The sequence below is a fragment of the Numida meleagris genome, chromosome 1 (genome assembly GCF_002078875.1).
Source record: "Numida meleagris isolate 19003 breed g44 Domestic line chromosome 1, NumMel1.0, whole genome shotgun sequence".
NCBI lineage: Eukaryota > Metazoa > Chordata > Aves > Galliformes > Numididae > Numida > Numida meleagris.
The window spans coordinates 51,808,233-51,825,596 of record NC_034409.1 but is presented as its reverse complement, the minus strand read 5'-3'; the positions used below and the strand labels follow the sequence as shown (position 1 = coordinate 51,825,596).

Genomic DNA, 17,364 nt, shown 5'->3' with positions numbered 1-17,364 from the left:
CGGGGGACCCACGGGCCCACGCCCTGGGAAAAGGGGATAATGGTAAGGAGATGGCCCTGAGAGCAAAGAACAGCGGCAACAATCTGAGGAGGAACAAACTAATTTACTAAATAAGATATCGGAATGCAAAACAACACACTATAATACAACATAATTACAATTTAAGCTGATAAATCCAATACAGAGAGAGAGAATGTCCCAAAAATCAAGGTAGGCCTTACTCTACTACCGACGATAAGACAGCTGGAGAGCGAGGTGCTGCCAAGATGAGAGATGGCAGAAAAAAAGGAACGAGGTCTCGTGATCTGCAAGTTTTTATACTGCGAGCTTTTATCTTTTCCCTCCAGCTGGAAAATGGTAAAGGAGGAGAAAAGTACTGTGGGGAATATAGTAGTCCTTCTCTTCTGAGAACCAGGTACATTCGCTACATGATGTTATGATGTGGAATACCAGTAACCGAAAATCACAAAACCATGACAACCCTAAAGAACTGACACCCCAAAGCAGTGATTCCTAACCTGTGGATGCATGTTGCTACCAGCACATCATGTCATTTAGGTGGGCACACAGGTGGGAACTGCAGCATATTTTCTTGTCTCCCTGCTACTGTTCATGCCCCATCTCCAAGACTTCACAGATCCCTGCTTCGAAACAAAACTACCATGTCTTTGTTACTAACCACAGCGGGGCAGAAACAAGAGTAGCAAGGGTGATTCCCTGCATCACTCCGGGCTCCCAGCAGAGGTCGTTACTCATTCCTCAGGCTGAACTTCAGACCCCGGAGTAGAGCATCTCCACAAGCAAGAAATGCAGGATGAGTGTCAGTCAGTTCTGGGTCTGGTGTGGCTAAGGCAGCTGCAAATCCACCTCCACCCTAGCCCAACGATGTGGGGCACCTCCTGTTGCTACTGGACCTCCAGCCTGAAACAGCTAGTAGCGACAAACAGCAAAGTCACTTAGGATGACTTTGGTGTTTTTTTTCCAAATAAAATGTAGCTGTGTGCCTAAAACCGTGCTAGGATTAAGTCATTCCCTAACCCTTATCATTGCACCAGGGTAGCTCTGACCTGATGCCTACCTGGGTATTCTTCACAAGCGTTTCACTCTAAGGTTTAAGCATTGACTTTTGGCAGCGTTTTACAAACCAGGCCCAGTGGAACCTGTTGGTCTGATTACAAGCACTGTATCCCATACCTAACCTGCCAGAAACTCTGCAGGCTCTGGGGAAGTTTAGGATTAAGTCTCGGTGCATGCTTCCTAAGGCAGTATGTTTGCTCAGCTGCTACCACACAGAGTTAAGTACGTGTTATTCCTACAGCACAAAGCCTTCTGTTGTCCAAGATGCCCACTTCCCACCCCCCCATGCAGTTTAGTGGCAAAAGATGCCAGTTCCAAGCAGACAGATCTGTGATGCTGGCAATTATCCATGGCATTAGCCACCACCTACACTGAACTGGAGTGCTAAGGAGAAGGCAGAATACCTCTCCTCTGGAAGGGGTACCCTATTCAGTGCCAGCCTATTTAGTTTTTTTTCCCCCAAAGTCTCAGCTGCAGCACTCTCTTGTCCAAATCCTACTGCCCCTTCTTGAGGCAACCATGGCAGCACCCTCAGGGCCTGCAATGTTTATTCAGTGATCTGGGATGTAGGCCTTCTTCTCTAAGGCTTCTCCTTCCGGATCAGAGAGATGACTTGGAAGCCCGTTACCTCTTCTCCATCTGCATCTGCAGGCTGAGCGATGTGAAGCTGGCCAGGAGGTCTGTAACCTCATCCACCTGTCAGAAGAATACAGTTGGCCATCAGGCACAGGAATGTAGCTGTCCACCACAAGAAACCCCCATGCAGCAGGGACCTCTCTTCCACCAGGATCACCAGTAATGCCCAAGCTGAGTGTATGCAACAACTCCTGGTTCCACAATCATGCTCAAACAAGCCCTTATCTAAGGCAAAACGAGCTTTTCACCTTTCCTCAGGAGGCTGATGTTTGAACTCTACCTCAGACAATACAGCCAGCCCTTAAATAGAAGCGTGTTGACGCAGTACCCAGAACTCAACAATGAGTATTTGTGCTACCTTCTGGCCTTAAAATGATCATGCTCTCAGTCAATCTGATCTTCAATTTATCTGCTGAGCTGCTAGGCACAGCAAAATGCAGAAATTGTTAAACTCCAAACAAAAGAGTCATCATCTATCCTGGCTACTTCACCCAGCAACAACACATCCACAAGCATGTTTTCAATGTCACCTTGTTTATGTAGCTGAATTCTCCTGAACACAGAAGTCACAGCAGAAATAGGTGAGTCATCGTAGCTCAGCACTACCTACCTGCTCCTTTGTGCTGGTCATCTGTAGTTTAGAGCAGAGGTCATCCAGCTGTTCCTTTTGCTCATGCCTCCCCAGACGGTCCAGGTACTCCCGCAACATCTGGATAATCTGAAGCCAACGGGCATAAAAGGAAACATCAGCCAGCAGCATCAGGCTGCAGTGTTTTTACAGGAAGAGAAGCTAAACCGCCAAGCTCAGCCTTGATGCTGAGGTACGTGGCAGAGCACATGATCCATAGAAAATAGCACATGCAAAGCGACCGGAGAGCACTAAAGGTATTATCAGAGGCCAGCGAGTCACCAGAGGTGTCCATCAGCCACAGGCAGACCAATTATGCTTCTTTTGTGTGGTTTTAGACCAGGAGAGAGAAGCTCAGCTGAAGAAGTACAAAGTGTAGGCTTGCCAAGAAAACACAAGCTTTTCTTCATGGCCAGCTGGCTTCCCTCACTGTGAGGAGCAGGGACTTCCCACTCCCGCAGGTTCTGCTTGTGCATGAAGAATGAAAACCCTTATGGCTATTCTGTGGTTCCTGAAGCAAAGCCCACACCTCACGTATGTGACTGCTTTACTCTCCCATGCCCCCACATATGAGAGCAGTGCGGGCTGCACTGGGAATGCCCCACAAAATAGAGTCCCTGCTGAAGTGTGTGCCACAGCTACAACTCCATGCTGTGGTTCCTCTCCTGCCACACAGCATCTGTCTTACACAGTAGCTGAAGAAAAAAGAGTGCCCCATACACCCTGAGAAATAAGACATTCAATGCTTGGCCTACCACAGACAAGAAAAGTCACAAAAAAATCCAGAGCAGTAGTTGGAAAAATGAATGTCTCTGAAAACAGAAGGAAAAAGCCAAACTTTCCCCAGAGAAGCTAAAAGCCTAGAGACAGGTATTTAAAACAGCTGCTAAATGATCTTTGACCGAAAGGATACAGGAGACTGTCAGAGGCTGTAAAGCTTTACCAGAACACGGGACTGTTAGTTTTACCTGCTTCACTTCAAGGCGTACGGCCTCCAGGCTGTGGGAGATTCCTTCCTGTAAGATGTTGAGCTTTGACTTAGCAAGGTGCAGCGGGGTTCTGCCAGCTCGATCCAAGGCATCGACTCTGGCCCCTGCAAATGCATGAGCAAGGGCAGAAAGGGAGGTGTGTCTTAAAGACTTAGTGTTCCCAGGGAAGATTGACAGGGGCAGGGCAGGAAAGGGACAGGTAGTAAATGTTATAGAGGAAATGTTACCTCCGCGCAGCAGTGTGGTGATGACGGGAACGTGGTTCGTGCAGGCAGCTGGGGAGGGAAAACACAGGACACACAGCTCAGAGGTACTAGCAAACAACAAAGGAGTTTCTGCTCAACAGCCCCACTGTTAAGCATAACCTCATGCTCTGGCCTGGGTACTTTTGCTAGAACACATCTCATACTCCTCAGGGCTGGCAGAAGGAAGGAAATGGATCTTCTCAAACTCTGACCCTTAAGCCCTCCTGAGGGGTGATGTGAATAAAATGCTAAGGAATCATAAGTCCTTAAAGCTGGGGATGCTTAGTATTATGCACCGGGAAAAAGGAAGATGCAGAGGAAAAATAGTATGTAGTGGTCACCTCATCTCTCTGCATGCAAAGCTCATCTGACTGGCACTTACCCAGGTGTAAGGGAGTGTTTCCCAGCCCGTCTCTCTGGTTTGGGTCAGCCCCGTGGTCCAGAAGCAGTTGCACTGGAAGCAATAACACAGAACCATGTTAGCACCTTCCCTCTGCCTCACTGACCACACCTTACTAGTGAAAGAAGCTTTGTTTGGCAGCACATCACTGAGCCAGAGATCCATGTGGCAGCCAGCAGGCTGCACAAGGGATGCTTCTGTTCAGCTCATGCAGACACGAAATGGAAAATAAAGAACATCCTCTGTAATCTCTGCTATGGACAAGCTGGATCCCCTTCCCACTCACCAATGTGATCGTTGCCATTGCAGGAGGCAAAGTGCAGGGCTGTCCGGCCTTTGTCATCCGCAGCACAGGGGTCAGTTCCATCCTCCAGGAGTTGCTGCACTGACAGTGTCAAGGAGGAAAAGGATGCAAGTAAGTTGAAGGGACACCTGATCAGAAAGAGGTGATGCTACTACCAGTTCTGCAGGCAAATATGGACTCTGCCCATGGTCAGAGCTCACAAATGACTGCATCCGTCAGTTCAAGAAACAAAGTGTACTGTGGAGTTGGAGGGTAAAGCATGACAGACAGCCCCCCTCCACCCCACTATGACATGTCAGGGGTTTATACAAGTCAGATCAGTTTCCAATTGTTCACAACACGGTCTGATGAATAGTTGGGCCAGCACAACTGAGAGAACAGTACAGACAAAGAAGGAACAACGACAGGGGGCAAAGAACATAAGCCAGTGTTGCTGCTGAATACTTAGTATCAAAACCCAACTAGTCTACTGTACAGAGAAGTACAGAGAGTCACAGAGAGGCCATGAATCACTGTGAGAGGCAGATGTGAGGCTGGCCAGGGCTCTGATCCGTGTCATACCGTCAGTCGTCACACGTGGCATGCCTTAGAATCATAGAACTGCAGAATACCCTGAGTTGGAAGGGATTCATCGAGTTCAACTTCTGGCTCCACACAAGACTACCCAAATATCAGACCGTACATTTGAGATCAGACACGCTTGGATCATCACAACTTTTCCATCTTGCTGCAAGACTACTTTCCTGCTGCAGACAAGCGGGCAAAAGTTACATACCAAAAAGCTGGAATAACAGCAAGTTGTTAATTTAGCCTGAGGCAGCTGGACAACCAGCACTACGAATCCGATGCAGCAAAAAAATCAGTATTACAATCAGCCTCGCTCTGCTCAGACAATGGAACAAAAGGCTTGAGAAAAGCAACTTCTAGATCTGCAGCACCTAAAGCACTATTTCTGCAAACTATCTGCACCTTCCTCCTCCTTGTCCTCTGCTGAAACAAAGGACTTTGACAAACTGCCCTCCCAGGAAGCGGTCCCATGTCAGGTTGGCAGAAGTCTCACCTGTGTCCAGGTCATTGCCATTGGCAGCCTCACGCAGCCTCTTCAGAGCTGTGGAGGAAAGAAAGCCATTACTGGGAAATACGGAGGAGGAAAGGGAAAGGGAAGGGGGAAGGCCGCTCACCGTGGGTCTCCTTGCCCGTAGGCCCCAGGCGGCGGTGGAGGCGGGTGGCCCTACGCAGGCGGCGGGCCGGGATCTTGCCGGCGGGCTCCTCCCGCTGCCACAGGACGTGCAGGTAGCCGAGGGGAGCTCCCGTCGCCCCTCCCAGCGCCATCCCGCCTCCCAGCGCCGGCTCCGACTCCGTCCCCGCAGCGGACTCGGCCGCGGCCCCGCTACCGCCCTCCATTCCCTTACGGGCCGGGCCGGGCCGGGCCGGGCCGGGCCGGGCCGCTCAGGGTGCGAGGAGAGGGGCGGGAAGGGTCGTCGCTGTAGCAACGCCCCGCTCGACCAATCAGAGTCACCTCAACTCAGCGAGTACAGCCAATGGGATGGAAAGGAGGCGAGAAAAGAGGCGGTGCCCAGGGTGAGCTGACGGGCAGGCAGCTTCTCCAATCAGAGAGAAAAAACGCTGAGGACAGGCAGTCATTTTAACCAATAGAAAGGCTGAACAGCCTCTCCGCCGCCGTAGCATTTTCCGGCCGGCCGCCCAGAGCGTGCCTCTTGGTCCCGCCCCTTCTTCCTGGCTGCCCAGGGTCCGCGCCGCGCCATGGCCTACCCGGGGGAGGACTACGACAACGATGTGCGGGCGGGGTCCGGGGTGCTGGGGAGGGGGTGGGGTGCGTCTGCGGATCGAGTTCGGGCTCGTCGCCGTAACCTCGCTGGCTCGTCTCTCCACAGGCCGCCTACGATCCGTACGCCTACTCCAACGACTATGACATGCACACGGGTGAGTGCACGCCTGGGCCGCTCCGCGGGACGGGGGCTGTAGGCCTCGAGCCCACACGGCGCCTCTCTCCCCTCAGGAGACCCGAAGCAGGACCTGGCCTACGAGCGGCAGTACGAGCAGCAGACCTACCAGGTGATCCCCGAGGTGATCAAGAACTTCATCCAGTATTTCCACAAGACCGTGTCCGACCTCATCGACCAGAAGGTGTACGAGCTCCAGGCCAGCCGTGTCTCCAGTGATGTCATTGACCAGAAGGTGTATGAGATCCAGGACATCTATGAGAACAGGTGCAGGGCTATTCTCGCGGGGAGGGGAATCGCTGTTTAAAATGTGATGAGAGTGCTCCCAGCCCGTAAAAGGAAACACTGGCATTCTCCTTCCAAACTGTGAACTTCTTTAAAATAGTCTGAGGCTTCAATTGATCACTGAGGAAAAAAAAGTTATGTTTCTGGGTTATTAGTGTAACATAAATCTATGTGGATTGTGACGTGTCTGAAAGAAAGTACTGGTCTTATATGCTGGCAGCAAAAAGTGACCTCCACATATATCAGTTAGATGTTGTACTGAAGGACATGGTTTAGTGGGAAACAGCGGTGGTAGGGGGACGGTTGGACTGGATGGTGTTAGAGGTCTTTTCCAGCCTTTGTGATTCTATGATTCCATAATCCCTGCAGATATTCCTTATCTTGCTTGTAGCTGTGTTACATTACCATAAAGAGAATGCGAGCGTAACATGTGCAACCATTCCGTACTTAAAGGCTTGGCACCCCCAGCACAAGAAAGATGTGGAGCTGTTGGAGCGAGTCCAGCGGAGGGCCACAAAGATGACGAGAGGGTTGGAGCAGCTCTCCTGTGAAGAAAGGGTGGGAGCTGGGCTTGTTCAGTCTGGAGAAGAGAAGGCTCTGGGGAGACCTCATTACAGCCTTCCAGTACTTGAGGGGAGCCTATAAACAGGAAGAAAATCAACTTTTTACATGTGTAGATAGTGATAGGACAAGGGGGAATGGTTTTAAACTAAAAGAAGGAAGATTTAGATTAGATGCTGGGGGAAATTTTTCACTGGAAGGTTAGTGAGGCACTGAAACAGGCAGCCCAGAGAGGTTTTGGATGCCCTAGTAATGTTTGAGGCCTGGTTGGGTAGAGACCAGGGCAGCTTGGTCTAGTAACTGATTTAGTGGCTGGCAACCTTGCTGCAAGTTAGATAATCTTTGAGGTTCCTTCCAACCCAAGCCATTCTGTGATTAATTTTTTAACTGCTTTATTTGCCATTCTCTTTCTTTGCTTCAACACTGATGTTAGCAAAGGGGGGACAGTGTTCTACTTCTTTCGAGTCCAAGCCCTCTATATTGTGATGTGTAACTCAGCTCTGATACTGAGAAACAGTTTCTCATACCACATGTGTGTCTGTCTTTCAGCTGGACAAAGCTGACTGAAAGGTTTTTCAAGAACACCCCATGGCCAGAGGCAGAGGCCATTGCCCCACAGGTTGGAAATGGTAAGTGTTTCTTTTCCCCTGATTCATTATCAGAGAATGAAGAAACTAAATCACTTTTGATCTATTAGTGAGCTGGTGCATGGTTTTCATGATTTGTTAGTCACTCATCTTTGTTCACTGTGGCAGCTGCTTCTTTTGATTCCTGTCAGAAAGTCAAATGAATGAAGCATCCTCTTGTGTTTGTCATTGTAACTGTGGCAGTGAGGAGCACCACCAGTGCCTCAGAGATCCAGTTGCCTATGTGCCTTGTGGTTTGCTGATGTCCAGTTCTCTCATCTTTTCCAGATGCAGTTTTCCTCATCCTATACAAGGAGCTGTACTATAGGCATATCTATGCCAAAGTCAGCGTGAGTATTTGCCCTGTGTCTTTCGGTTGTGCTTGGCTTCTCTGCCAAAAAAGTTAATGAGTTGCACTGCTACTACAGCATCAGTGGTTCCATAATTTTTGCAGAACAGTATTGGATCGGCTTACGAGGTATAAGTCAAGTTTGTATTAGGGAAGTTTAAAATCCTTGCCTTTTGTCAGCTTAGTAAAGATTTACTGATTTCTGAAAAGCAAGACTTGTCAGTGTTCCTGAGTTGTCTCCCCAGTCTTGGTTGTTAGTGGTGAGTAATTACATTGTGGCAACATATATACACACATATATTTACATATATAGATATACATTCGCATATATTTACATATACACCTATATTTATATACATATATTTCACAGGTATAATTGTAAATATATGTAAATATATTTATATGATAACATTGTAAATATGTAAATATAAGATATTTACATAATAATATGTAAATATATATTCATATATATATATTTGTAAATAGTTACTGTTGGATTTTCCTCTTCTGTCTTAGTAAATAGTTTTTTTTCTTGACCCGCAAGTTCTGTTTTGTTTCTAGTTCTCTCCCTTATCCCATGTGGAGAGGGAATGAGCAAACAGCTGTGAAGTGCTGAGCTGCTGCTGGGTTATACCACAGCAGTGAGTTAGGGAAGAAGGAGATGTTGGGAAGTAGCTGAATTTTCTTTTTGATAGAGCTGTAACTGCAAGAATTATAGATCAATTTGCTTTGTGTGTTTTTTCATGGCTCTTTATTTGTTATTCAGATTAGCAGGTGCATGAGGGGGTGTCACAAGAGGAGTCTGCGTTATTTGTAATTGAAAGACCATGTGGAGTCAGAGTGCTTTGTGGAGAGGAAAGCATGGGCATCACAAAGGATACAAGAGAGGGAAACAGAAGGAATAATGGTCTATTTAAAAAAAACCCACACTTCTTTCCCTTAAAAAGGCTAATCTGAAGTCAGTAGGAAAATCAAAGTAGTTCTTGGTTGTAAGAAAGAAGCAGAACAGGTGTGTGACTTACAGGGTGAATGAATAATAATTGCAGTTTTGGTTTGGACCAGAGGGTGGAGAAATGGGTGAATGCAGGAGTCTTTTTGAAGTTCCCAAATCAAAGACTTGCTTTAACAGGTGAGACTGGTTGCTTGAGTTGTTCTGTAGGAGGTTCCCAAGCTGCCCATGGGGTGTCTACAGGTGAAACGAGGTAATTCTAGGAAGAGGAGTGATTCCCTCTTGTGTTTATTGGTCTTCCAAAGCATTTAAAAGTAATTCTTTATGCAGAGAGTGGTGAGGCTCTGGCACAGACTGTCCAGGGAGGCTGTGGTTGCCCCATCCCTGGAGTTTCAAGGCCAGGCTGGATGGGGACCTGGGCAGCCTCAGCTGGGGGGTTGCAGCCCTGCCCAAGGCAGGGTTCTTTAAGGCCCCTTCTAAGCCATTCTATGATTCTATGATGTGATTGTCTAGAAGGAGCAGCATTGTCAGGATTTATGAAGGCCTTTCACAAGGACAGGAGGACAAGAAGCCGTGGAAGTTAATAGGCAGTTCTTAGGTCTGGTCAGTGGAATGGAGGAAAAGGAAACTTAAAGCATTCTAATCACATGAGACTTCATTGCTCAGTTGTAGTAGAAAGTGCTTGGACTTGAAAAGGCAGCCTTCTTCTACTGGATAATAGTGAGACAATTTCGTGCTTTCTGGGTGGTGGTAGTGGCTGGTGAGTGGTTGAAATCAGCCCTAATGTCACCAGAACAGACCTATTGCCATGACCATTGACTGTCCTTCATATGCTATTGCCAGTAAACTTAGTCTTGCTGTACTTCAGACTAAATGGACTGTACTGCCTTCTCATTGCAGGGGGGGCCTACTCTGGAGCAGAGATTTGAATCCTACTATAACTACTGCAATCTTTTCAACTACATCCTCAGTGAGTTGCTGCGATTAATTTTTGGTTTGAATTTTGGAGGAGCGTGAATAGAGAGGATTAAGACAGAGAAAGGGAGAGAAACCGAAACGTATTTATGTATAGATGGCATGCAGATAAGTTGTCTATAAGCTTTCCATATGTTTAAGTTTACAGACTGAAGAGTACTTTATATCCATGCATTTAAAACCACAAAAAGTCCGAATAGTTTACAGTGCTTTCTGAAAAGCCCTAAAGAAAAAAAAAATCACTTAGCTTTCTGTCTTGCTGAGAATTTTCACTTACAGCTTCATTTTGCTTTCTGATAGAAGTAAGTTAAGAACTTGCAATGGTGTTTCACAGATGTTTGCTGTTCTTGACTTCACTTGGGACAAATTTAAATGTTTGTGACTCCCTGCCAGTCTTGCAGAGAAAAGAGTGGTTGGGACAGACCCCTAAAATTTTTGTGCTGCTTCCAAGAACCACTACTGTTGAGCAGTCACATTTTGGAGACTAACCCAATACTCATATTCTTTAAAAATAAAGGCACCTGAGTTAGCCAGAGCTACGTATTGATTTCTTGCTAGAAGCTTCATTCATCTGCTGCTGCATTTTCCAACTTGCAGAGATTCTTGTATTCTTGACTTTTTGTTCCTCCAATTCTGCCACTGTCCTTGCTCAAGGCCTCTTAAGCCTCTCATCTGTTACTGATGTTCTTCTGCAGATGCTGATGGCCCTGCTCCTTTGGAACTGCCCAACCAGTGGCTCTGGGATATCATTGATGAATTCATATACCAGGTATGTCCCTCTACGACTGGGGTATTTTTGGTAGCCTTGTGTTAATGCTATCGAATTTTCAATCATCCTCTTCTCTGTGAGGCTCATATCTAGGGTTTAATTGCAAATCAAAAAACGTAGGTGAGTGCTGTTATTTGCGGGTCGTGAAGTAGGTGTAGTTGTAAATGTACAGGTTTTTTAAGTTACTGAGACCTGTCTGTCTTACTAGCAGTCTTGAACTGATACTGTTATTTCTATTTCAGTTGTTGCTTAGCATTGATTTGGTTTGTTTTGTTTTTTAAACTCAGCTTCACTTCTGCGTGGTTTGTACAAGGCAGCTGACTGAAATCTGCTATAATCCCAAATACTAGATCATACTAGTTTTCTCATGTTCTGTGGTTTGACTTTAGTTTTGTATTTCTTAGCGAATGAATTGGTCGTTCTCCTTGTTACCTCTTTAGACATCAAATATGTATTTAGTTGCCTGTCCTAATTGTCAAAGAGATGTTTCACTTGCTTCTGTTTTCTGGTCTTTTCTCTCAGATTGCTTCTGCACAGTATCAGATGTTCTCTAGGTGCTTTAATGGTGGAATAATTTACCATTTTAATTGCCAGGTGATCTCAAATTAACCTTTTTCCGTGTGACTTGTAGCTTGTTGTACTGCATTTGTGTGATCAACTCATGAGCTTAGTGCACTTAGATGTAACATCTCCAAACTATTCCCTCATCATCAAATCTACTTTTTCCCCCCAGTTCCAGTCTTTCAGCCAGTACCGCTGCAAGACAGCCAAGAAGTCTGAAGAAGAAATTGATTTTCTTCGTTCCAATCCCAAGATCTGGAACGTGCACAGTGTCCTTAATGTGCTGCATTCTCTGGTGGACAAATCCAACATCAACCGACAGCTAGAGGTCTATACAAGTGGAGGTGAGATAGCTGGGTGAGGTTGGTGCCTGTGCTGCCTTGCTTTGGTTTGACCAAGCTCTGTTAGTTTTGTCTGGGAGCTGAATCAAACCCTTAGTGATGGGTTAGGTTAACTAGGAAGAGGTTCTGTAAACCTCATGTGAAAAATGCTGATGATTACATTGGAGGTCTTGCTGCTTTTGCCTATAAACACAGAGGTGTTGAAAGAAGAGCTTTCTCCTTTGGAGGACAGCATCATGGTTTGCTATTTTTTTTCCCTAGGTGATCCTGAAAGCGTGGCTGGTGAGTATGGTCGCCACTCCCTCTACAAGATGCTGGGCTATTTCAGTCTAGTTGGGCTGCTGCGTCTGCACTCTCTGCTGGGGGATTATTACCAAGCTATCAAGGTTCTGGAGAACATTGAGCTCAACAAGAAGGTAATAAGATATGTTGTAAACATCGCACTGTAGTTTTCCAAATGCTTTTGTTCGAATAGGCTCCTGAAAGGTTGCTTTAATGAATTGTACAGCTGAGGAGCTGCTTGTAGCTGTTGCAGTTGTCAGGAGTTTGTTTATAGGATTAGCTGGAAGAAGTGTCTGGTGCCACAGTTGTGTATGCTGAACACAGCTGGAGCTTTGGCAGTAAGTCAAGCCATATGATAATGACTGTTGCTGTTGTAGCACATATGCCCAATTCTTTAGGAGGTTTGTTTGCTGTGTTGTGCAAGGCAGTGTAATGGGGAATATTATTTGAACTGTAAGTGAAAGCCCATTACTAGCTGGATACATTGATCCCACTTTGGTCTGTGGCTCATTCTGTTATTTTTGACTGTTCTCACTGTGCGCACTGCTACATTGCATGTGTTTGCCCTAGATAGAGGTGTTACTTGTGACGACAGTGGTTAAAAAAAGTCCAGCTGCAACTCAGTCTTGGCCCAAGGCTTGGAGTGAAGCAGCAAGAATGGCAGTTGAACAAAGCAGTGTTATGCACAGTGCAGGAGTCCTCTGCTTGCAGAAAGCTGAAACTGGGAAACATAGGAGGCAGAATGGTCTGCTTATTAAGGCAGAGAGGAAGCTACCGCAGGGATAAGTGTGGGGGGAGGTATCCTGAGATATGTGAGAGTGGACTAAAGGCCGAGCTGTTCAGGCCAAGGGTGACTGTCTCCCCTCTAAGACTGTCTGTTGCTCCATCCTTCTCAGAGCATGTACTCTCGGGTGCCTGAGTGCCAAGTGACCACTTACTACTACGTGGGCTTTGCATACCTCATGATGCGGCGTTACCAGGATGCCATCCGAGTCTTTGCCAATATCCTCCTCTACATCCAGAGGACTAAGAGCATGTTTCAGAGGACGACCTACAAGTATGAGATGGTAAGAAATAGAATAAGTATAGACTTCCCGAAAGAAAAGGCTGCTGTCCCCTTTCCTGTCCATTCTCTGTTACCTGATAACCTACATCTAATAGTCTGACCTTATAGTCCTGGACTTGTGGTAAGTAAGGGATCCTTTGACCTCCTTTAATATTTTCTCTTGGCTGTGTTCCTGATTTGTTTAGTTGCTCACCATGCAGTTGCCCATGCTCCACTTGCATTTTCCCCTTGGGCATTGTTGCTAATGGATATCAGCTGCTAATGATACTCTTGCCAAAGATCCTTACATCTCAGTCCCATTCCTGTCTCAGTGTACTTCCATCATCAGATATATTTCCATTATCGTACAGTCATTCACAGATTATTTAAACTCATTATGGGTAAAACAAAGCTCCTGTCTCTTTCCACCCAGGCTGCCTCTGATGTTTATTTTGTTGGTTTTTTTTTACCCTCTGCTGCTACTGTCTCCTTGTCATCCTTATGATTCATTTCTAATTCACTTGCATAACTGAATTGTGCAGTTCTTAATTCCATGATACTTCAAAAATTTAGTGTTTAAGTTTTAGCTACACAACTGTTTTAAGACTGAACTCATATGAATCTTCCTTCTCAGTTTTTTTCTGCATTGGCCTCCCTGATAAGTCTCTTGCCAGTGTGTGTGTCAACAATGTGTCTTAAGCTGTCTTCCTTCCCTATGCCTATTCCTCTGTGCTTTCTTGCACCACCCAACTTTTTTTCTGGCTGTCCAGGTTCTGTATGGCACTGGATACATTCACTCCTGTGTACTTCCTTCTTATCATTTACTCTTTTTCATTGATGATAGCTTTGATTCAGCATTCATCTGCTTTGCCCAGAAGTGCTGTTTCTTTGCACTGTCCCCCTCGAGCATCAGGACCTTCAGTTCTCAGGGTAAAGGGTCCATCTCTGAAAAGTGCAGCTCTCAGCTCTCTCCTGCACCATAAGTCCTGAGCACGTTGACAGGCTAACAGGCTCTCCTCTCCATCCCAGATCAACAAACAGAACGAGCAGATGCATGCACTCCTTGCCATCGCCCTCACCATGTACCCTATGCGCATCGATGAGAGCATACACCTGCAGCTGCGAGAGAAGTACGGGGATAAGATGCTGCGTATGCAGAAGGGCGATGCTCAGGTCTATGAGGAGCTCTTCAGTTACGCTTGTCCCAAGTTCCTCTCCCCTGTGGTGCCCAACTATGACAACGTGCACCCCAACTATCACAAGGAGCCTTTCCTGCAACAGCTCAAAGTCTTTGCTGATGAGGTTCAGCAGCAGGCTCAGCTCTCCACCATCCGTAGCTTCCTGAAGCTCTATACCACCATGCCCGTGGCCAAGCTTGCAGGCTTCTTGGACCTCACGGAACAGGAGTTTCGCATCCAGCTGCTCGTCTTCAAGCACAAGATGAAGAATCTGGTATGGACCAGTGGCATATCTGCCCTGGATGGGGAGTTCCAGTCTGCCTCTGAAGTTGACTTCTATATTGACAAGGTTGGTGTCTGTTCCTTGCTAGCTAGGAAATTCCTTCACCCTGGAAATTCTGGAAGAGGCAGCACCAGGTTTTACTCCAGTCTGTGGGAAACATTCCCATGCCTGTGAAGGAATTTTCTGCCTACAGTGAAGCTGTAGCCCTGCTTAATAGAAGTGCTAGTGGATGAACAATGATGGGATATTGCAGGCAGCTTTGGTAATCGTTTCAACCAGGAAAAAATCTCCCTAAATGTCGTCCCCAGGACAAAGGGTATAGTTTGTCAGTGTCCTTCGGAGATGGTAGCTGAGTGACACAGAGTGCTGTCAGTGTTAGGTGGCGTTGTCAGTTTTGTATGTACCCCTACATCTCTCCTTTGCTTGACAAAGGAGGAATTTTAATCTGTCACATTACAGCTGTATTTTTCACAGAAGCAGCATTTAGCCCTGTCTGCTCTAGGTGATATCTAAATGCAAGGTATGGTCCTGTCACCAACCTGCCCTTAGAGCTCAGCACAGTGGGAAGTGCAGGAGAGTATCTTCTAAGACTTCATTTGTCAAAGAAGACAGCAGTAGCTATTCGATTTCTTGTTACTTGCCAAACAAGGGGAACAGATTGCCCCTTGATCTTGCCCTCAGTGCAGAGCTGTACCTGCAAGGTCTCATTTGTGCTTTGTGTACCTGAACCAAACTGACTTGCACTGCAGCCTAGCTCTCCTAGTAGATTGCACCACTCTTAGCTGCTGGTCGAGGGAAGCAGAGCAGGAATCAGGGTTGGGACTGTCAAACGGCTGCACAGGGAGCTGAAAATGGGCAGAGGGCAACAATGCAGGAAATGAATACAATGTGAGTTTGGGACCTGTCTCAGGTAAACAGAAGGCAGCCCACATAAAACCGAATACTTGCTGTGGGTCTAGTACAGGTCAGGTATGTGTGCAATGCTGAACTAGGGCTAAGGAGTGAAGCCCTTTTCATTGCTGCTCCTATTTGGCAGTGCTTGCTGTCCCCTGGTAGCACAGTCCTTTTCCTGACCTCATGCTCTTCCTTCCCCAGGACATGATCCACATTGCAGACACAAAGGTTGCTCGACGCTATGGGGACTTCTTCATCCGCCAGATCCACAAGTTTGAAGAGGTGAGCCCTGGGCAGGACAGCTGTGTAGTTCTGTAGGAAAAATGGGGAAGACTTTGGGCTGTGCATGGCTAGGAGAAAGCATACTTGTGTGTGACAGCTGTACTGTGCCTTGCTGGGGCAATCCTCAGCTTTGCACAGCACTGGGCAAGGGCAGGTGGTCTGAGCAGCAGCTGCTCACTTACAAGGAGTGCTGTTTTTTGTGTGAGAAGTGTTCAGCCAGTTAAAGCTCATTGCAAAAGAGGAGGAGAGTTTTAATTTCTGAAGCTGCTGACTCCAGTGTCCCTAGATAATTGTGGGAGTTCTCAGTAATGTAACAAAATCACATCTATATCCCCATTACCAAGGGTCTAGAAAGCAGCCTCAGATTTCTGGAGCATGGATGACTTCAGTGTTGTGCTCAGCCAGGAGGTGACGTGCTGCCACTGCTCTGCTCTCCCAGCAGATGCTGCTGTGGGCTGGAAGCTTTGGCAGCAAAATCCTGAAACAAGGAGATGGCTGAAGGTTTCCCTGATAGTGTGTGTACCGTTGCTAGAATTTTGCAGCTTCTCCCTAGATCTTCCTCTGTCCTTCTGGAGAGGAAGAGGGAGTTCAACTAATTCCCCTTCTACTTCGCATGGTTCCTGCACCTCCATGAAAGCATTTTTGTGAGTGGGTTGCAGAAAAGGGAGTAGAGACACTGGATTAGGGTTGCTGAGGGGAACAGCAGTGTATGCCAATCAGAGTGTTTTCTGACTTTTTTGCTTTCTTCTAATTCCAGCTGAATCGAACCTTGAAGAAGATGGGCCAGAGACCCTAAAAATTCTGTGGATGCAGCAGTCAGCCTGAGCAGAGGAGTGGGTGGGAGAGATTATTCTCCTTGTTGAGAGGGAGGGAAGCTCAGGGTTCTGGCATTTCTGGAATCTCCTGTGGCTCAAAAGGTTTTTGTACTTTAAATAAGCAGGCTCATTTGGCTCAAACCATTCTGCAAAGGACAAGACATCTAATAAAGGAGTGGAATTTTCCCGGTGAGCATTCAGATACTGATATGCTTTTTTTTCACCCTTCTTTGTATAAGAACATAATTGCATCACAAGATACAGGCAGCTGCTGTTGGCTTGTGCTGTCTTTGGCTAATGCTGTTGCTGGTAGCTGGGGAGTAGTCCTACATACTGTGTAAGGCACTGCATGCAATGAGCAAGGGAAGGCTGTGGGGTTGGTTAACAGAGAAAATGAGCTGTTCAACGGCATTTCCACAGGATATGGAAAGAGTTGCAAGCTAATATTACTCCTTTTAGCCGTTGCTCCACATTGAGTTAACCTGAGCAGTTGTTGCTTTTCTAGAAGGTTGCATCTTTGCCTTCTCACCCCTCTTTTTACTTTATTTTTAGCTGTAAAGAAATAGAAATACTCCCAAATGAATCAAGGTGTTTTTAAAGGAAGGGGGAGGTTATTTTTAAGCATTCAACTAACATTAACTTTGGTCATCTGATAAGATGCCCTTGCTGGGGGCTGCTTTATTTCAGCACAAGTTATGCCCAAGTCCTGGACCATAATGTAATGGAATTGTTTCTCTGGAAAATCCCTGAGGGCATTTGATTTGTTAAAACCTTTTAAATGCTTTGATCCTCAGTGCTAGTTTTTGCAGCTCTCCATCCACCTTGGATTGTTCCAGGCAAAGCTGCAGGTCCTTGGAAGAGAAAGAGCAGTTGAAAACTTGTCCTATAAATGGGAATCAAGGACCTATAAATTTTGGGAAAAGGAT

At 46.5% G+C, this 17,364-nt stretch overlaps 2 protein-coding genes across 2 annotated transcripts; one reads left to right on the top strand and one right to left on the bottom strand.

Moving 5' to 3' along the window:
* On the bottom strand, nt 983-5,743 carry ANKRD54 (ankyrin repeat domain 54). Its single transcript, XM_021385341.1, has 8 exons — nt 5,461-5,743; nt 5,340-5,387; nt 4,262-4,360; nt 3,958-4,029; nt 3,558-3,605; nt 3,310-3,434; nt 2,324-2,431; nt 983-1,773 (listed from the first exon to the last, which is right to left on the bottom strand). The coding sequence occupies exons 1-8, from the start codon at nt 5,681-5,683 to the stop codon at nt 1,702-1,704; spliced, it is 795 nt and encodes a 264-aa protein (XP_021241016.1). The 5' UTR covers nt 5,684-5,743; the 3' UTR covers nt 983-1,701.
* On the top strand, nt 5,933-16,640 carry EIF3L (eukaryotic translation initiation factor 3 subunit L). The gene is made up of 13 exons (XM_021385327.1): nt 5,933-6,076; nt 6,175-6,223; nt 6,300-6,510; nt 7,639-7,718; nt 8,004-8,065; nt 9,914-9,983; nt 10,684-10,757; nt 11,491-11,662; nt 11,921-12,075; nt 12,838-13,008; nt 14,016-14,513; nt 15,543-15,623; nt 16,381-16,640. The coding sequence occupies exons 1-13, from the start codon at nt 6,044-6,046 to the stop codon at nt 16,417-16,419; spliced, it is 1,695 nt and encodes a 564-aa protein (XP_021241002.1). The 5' UTR covers nt 5,933-6,043; the 3' UTR covers nt 16,420-16,640.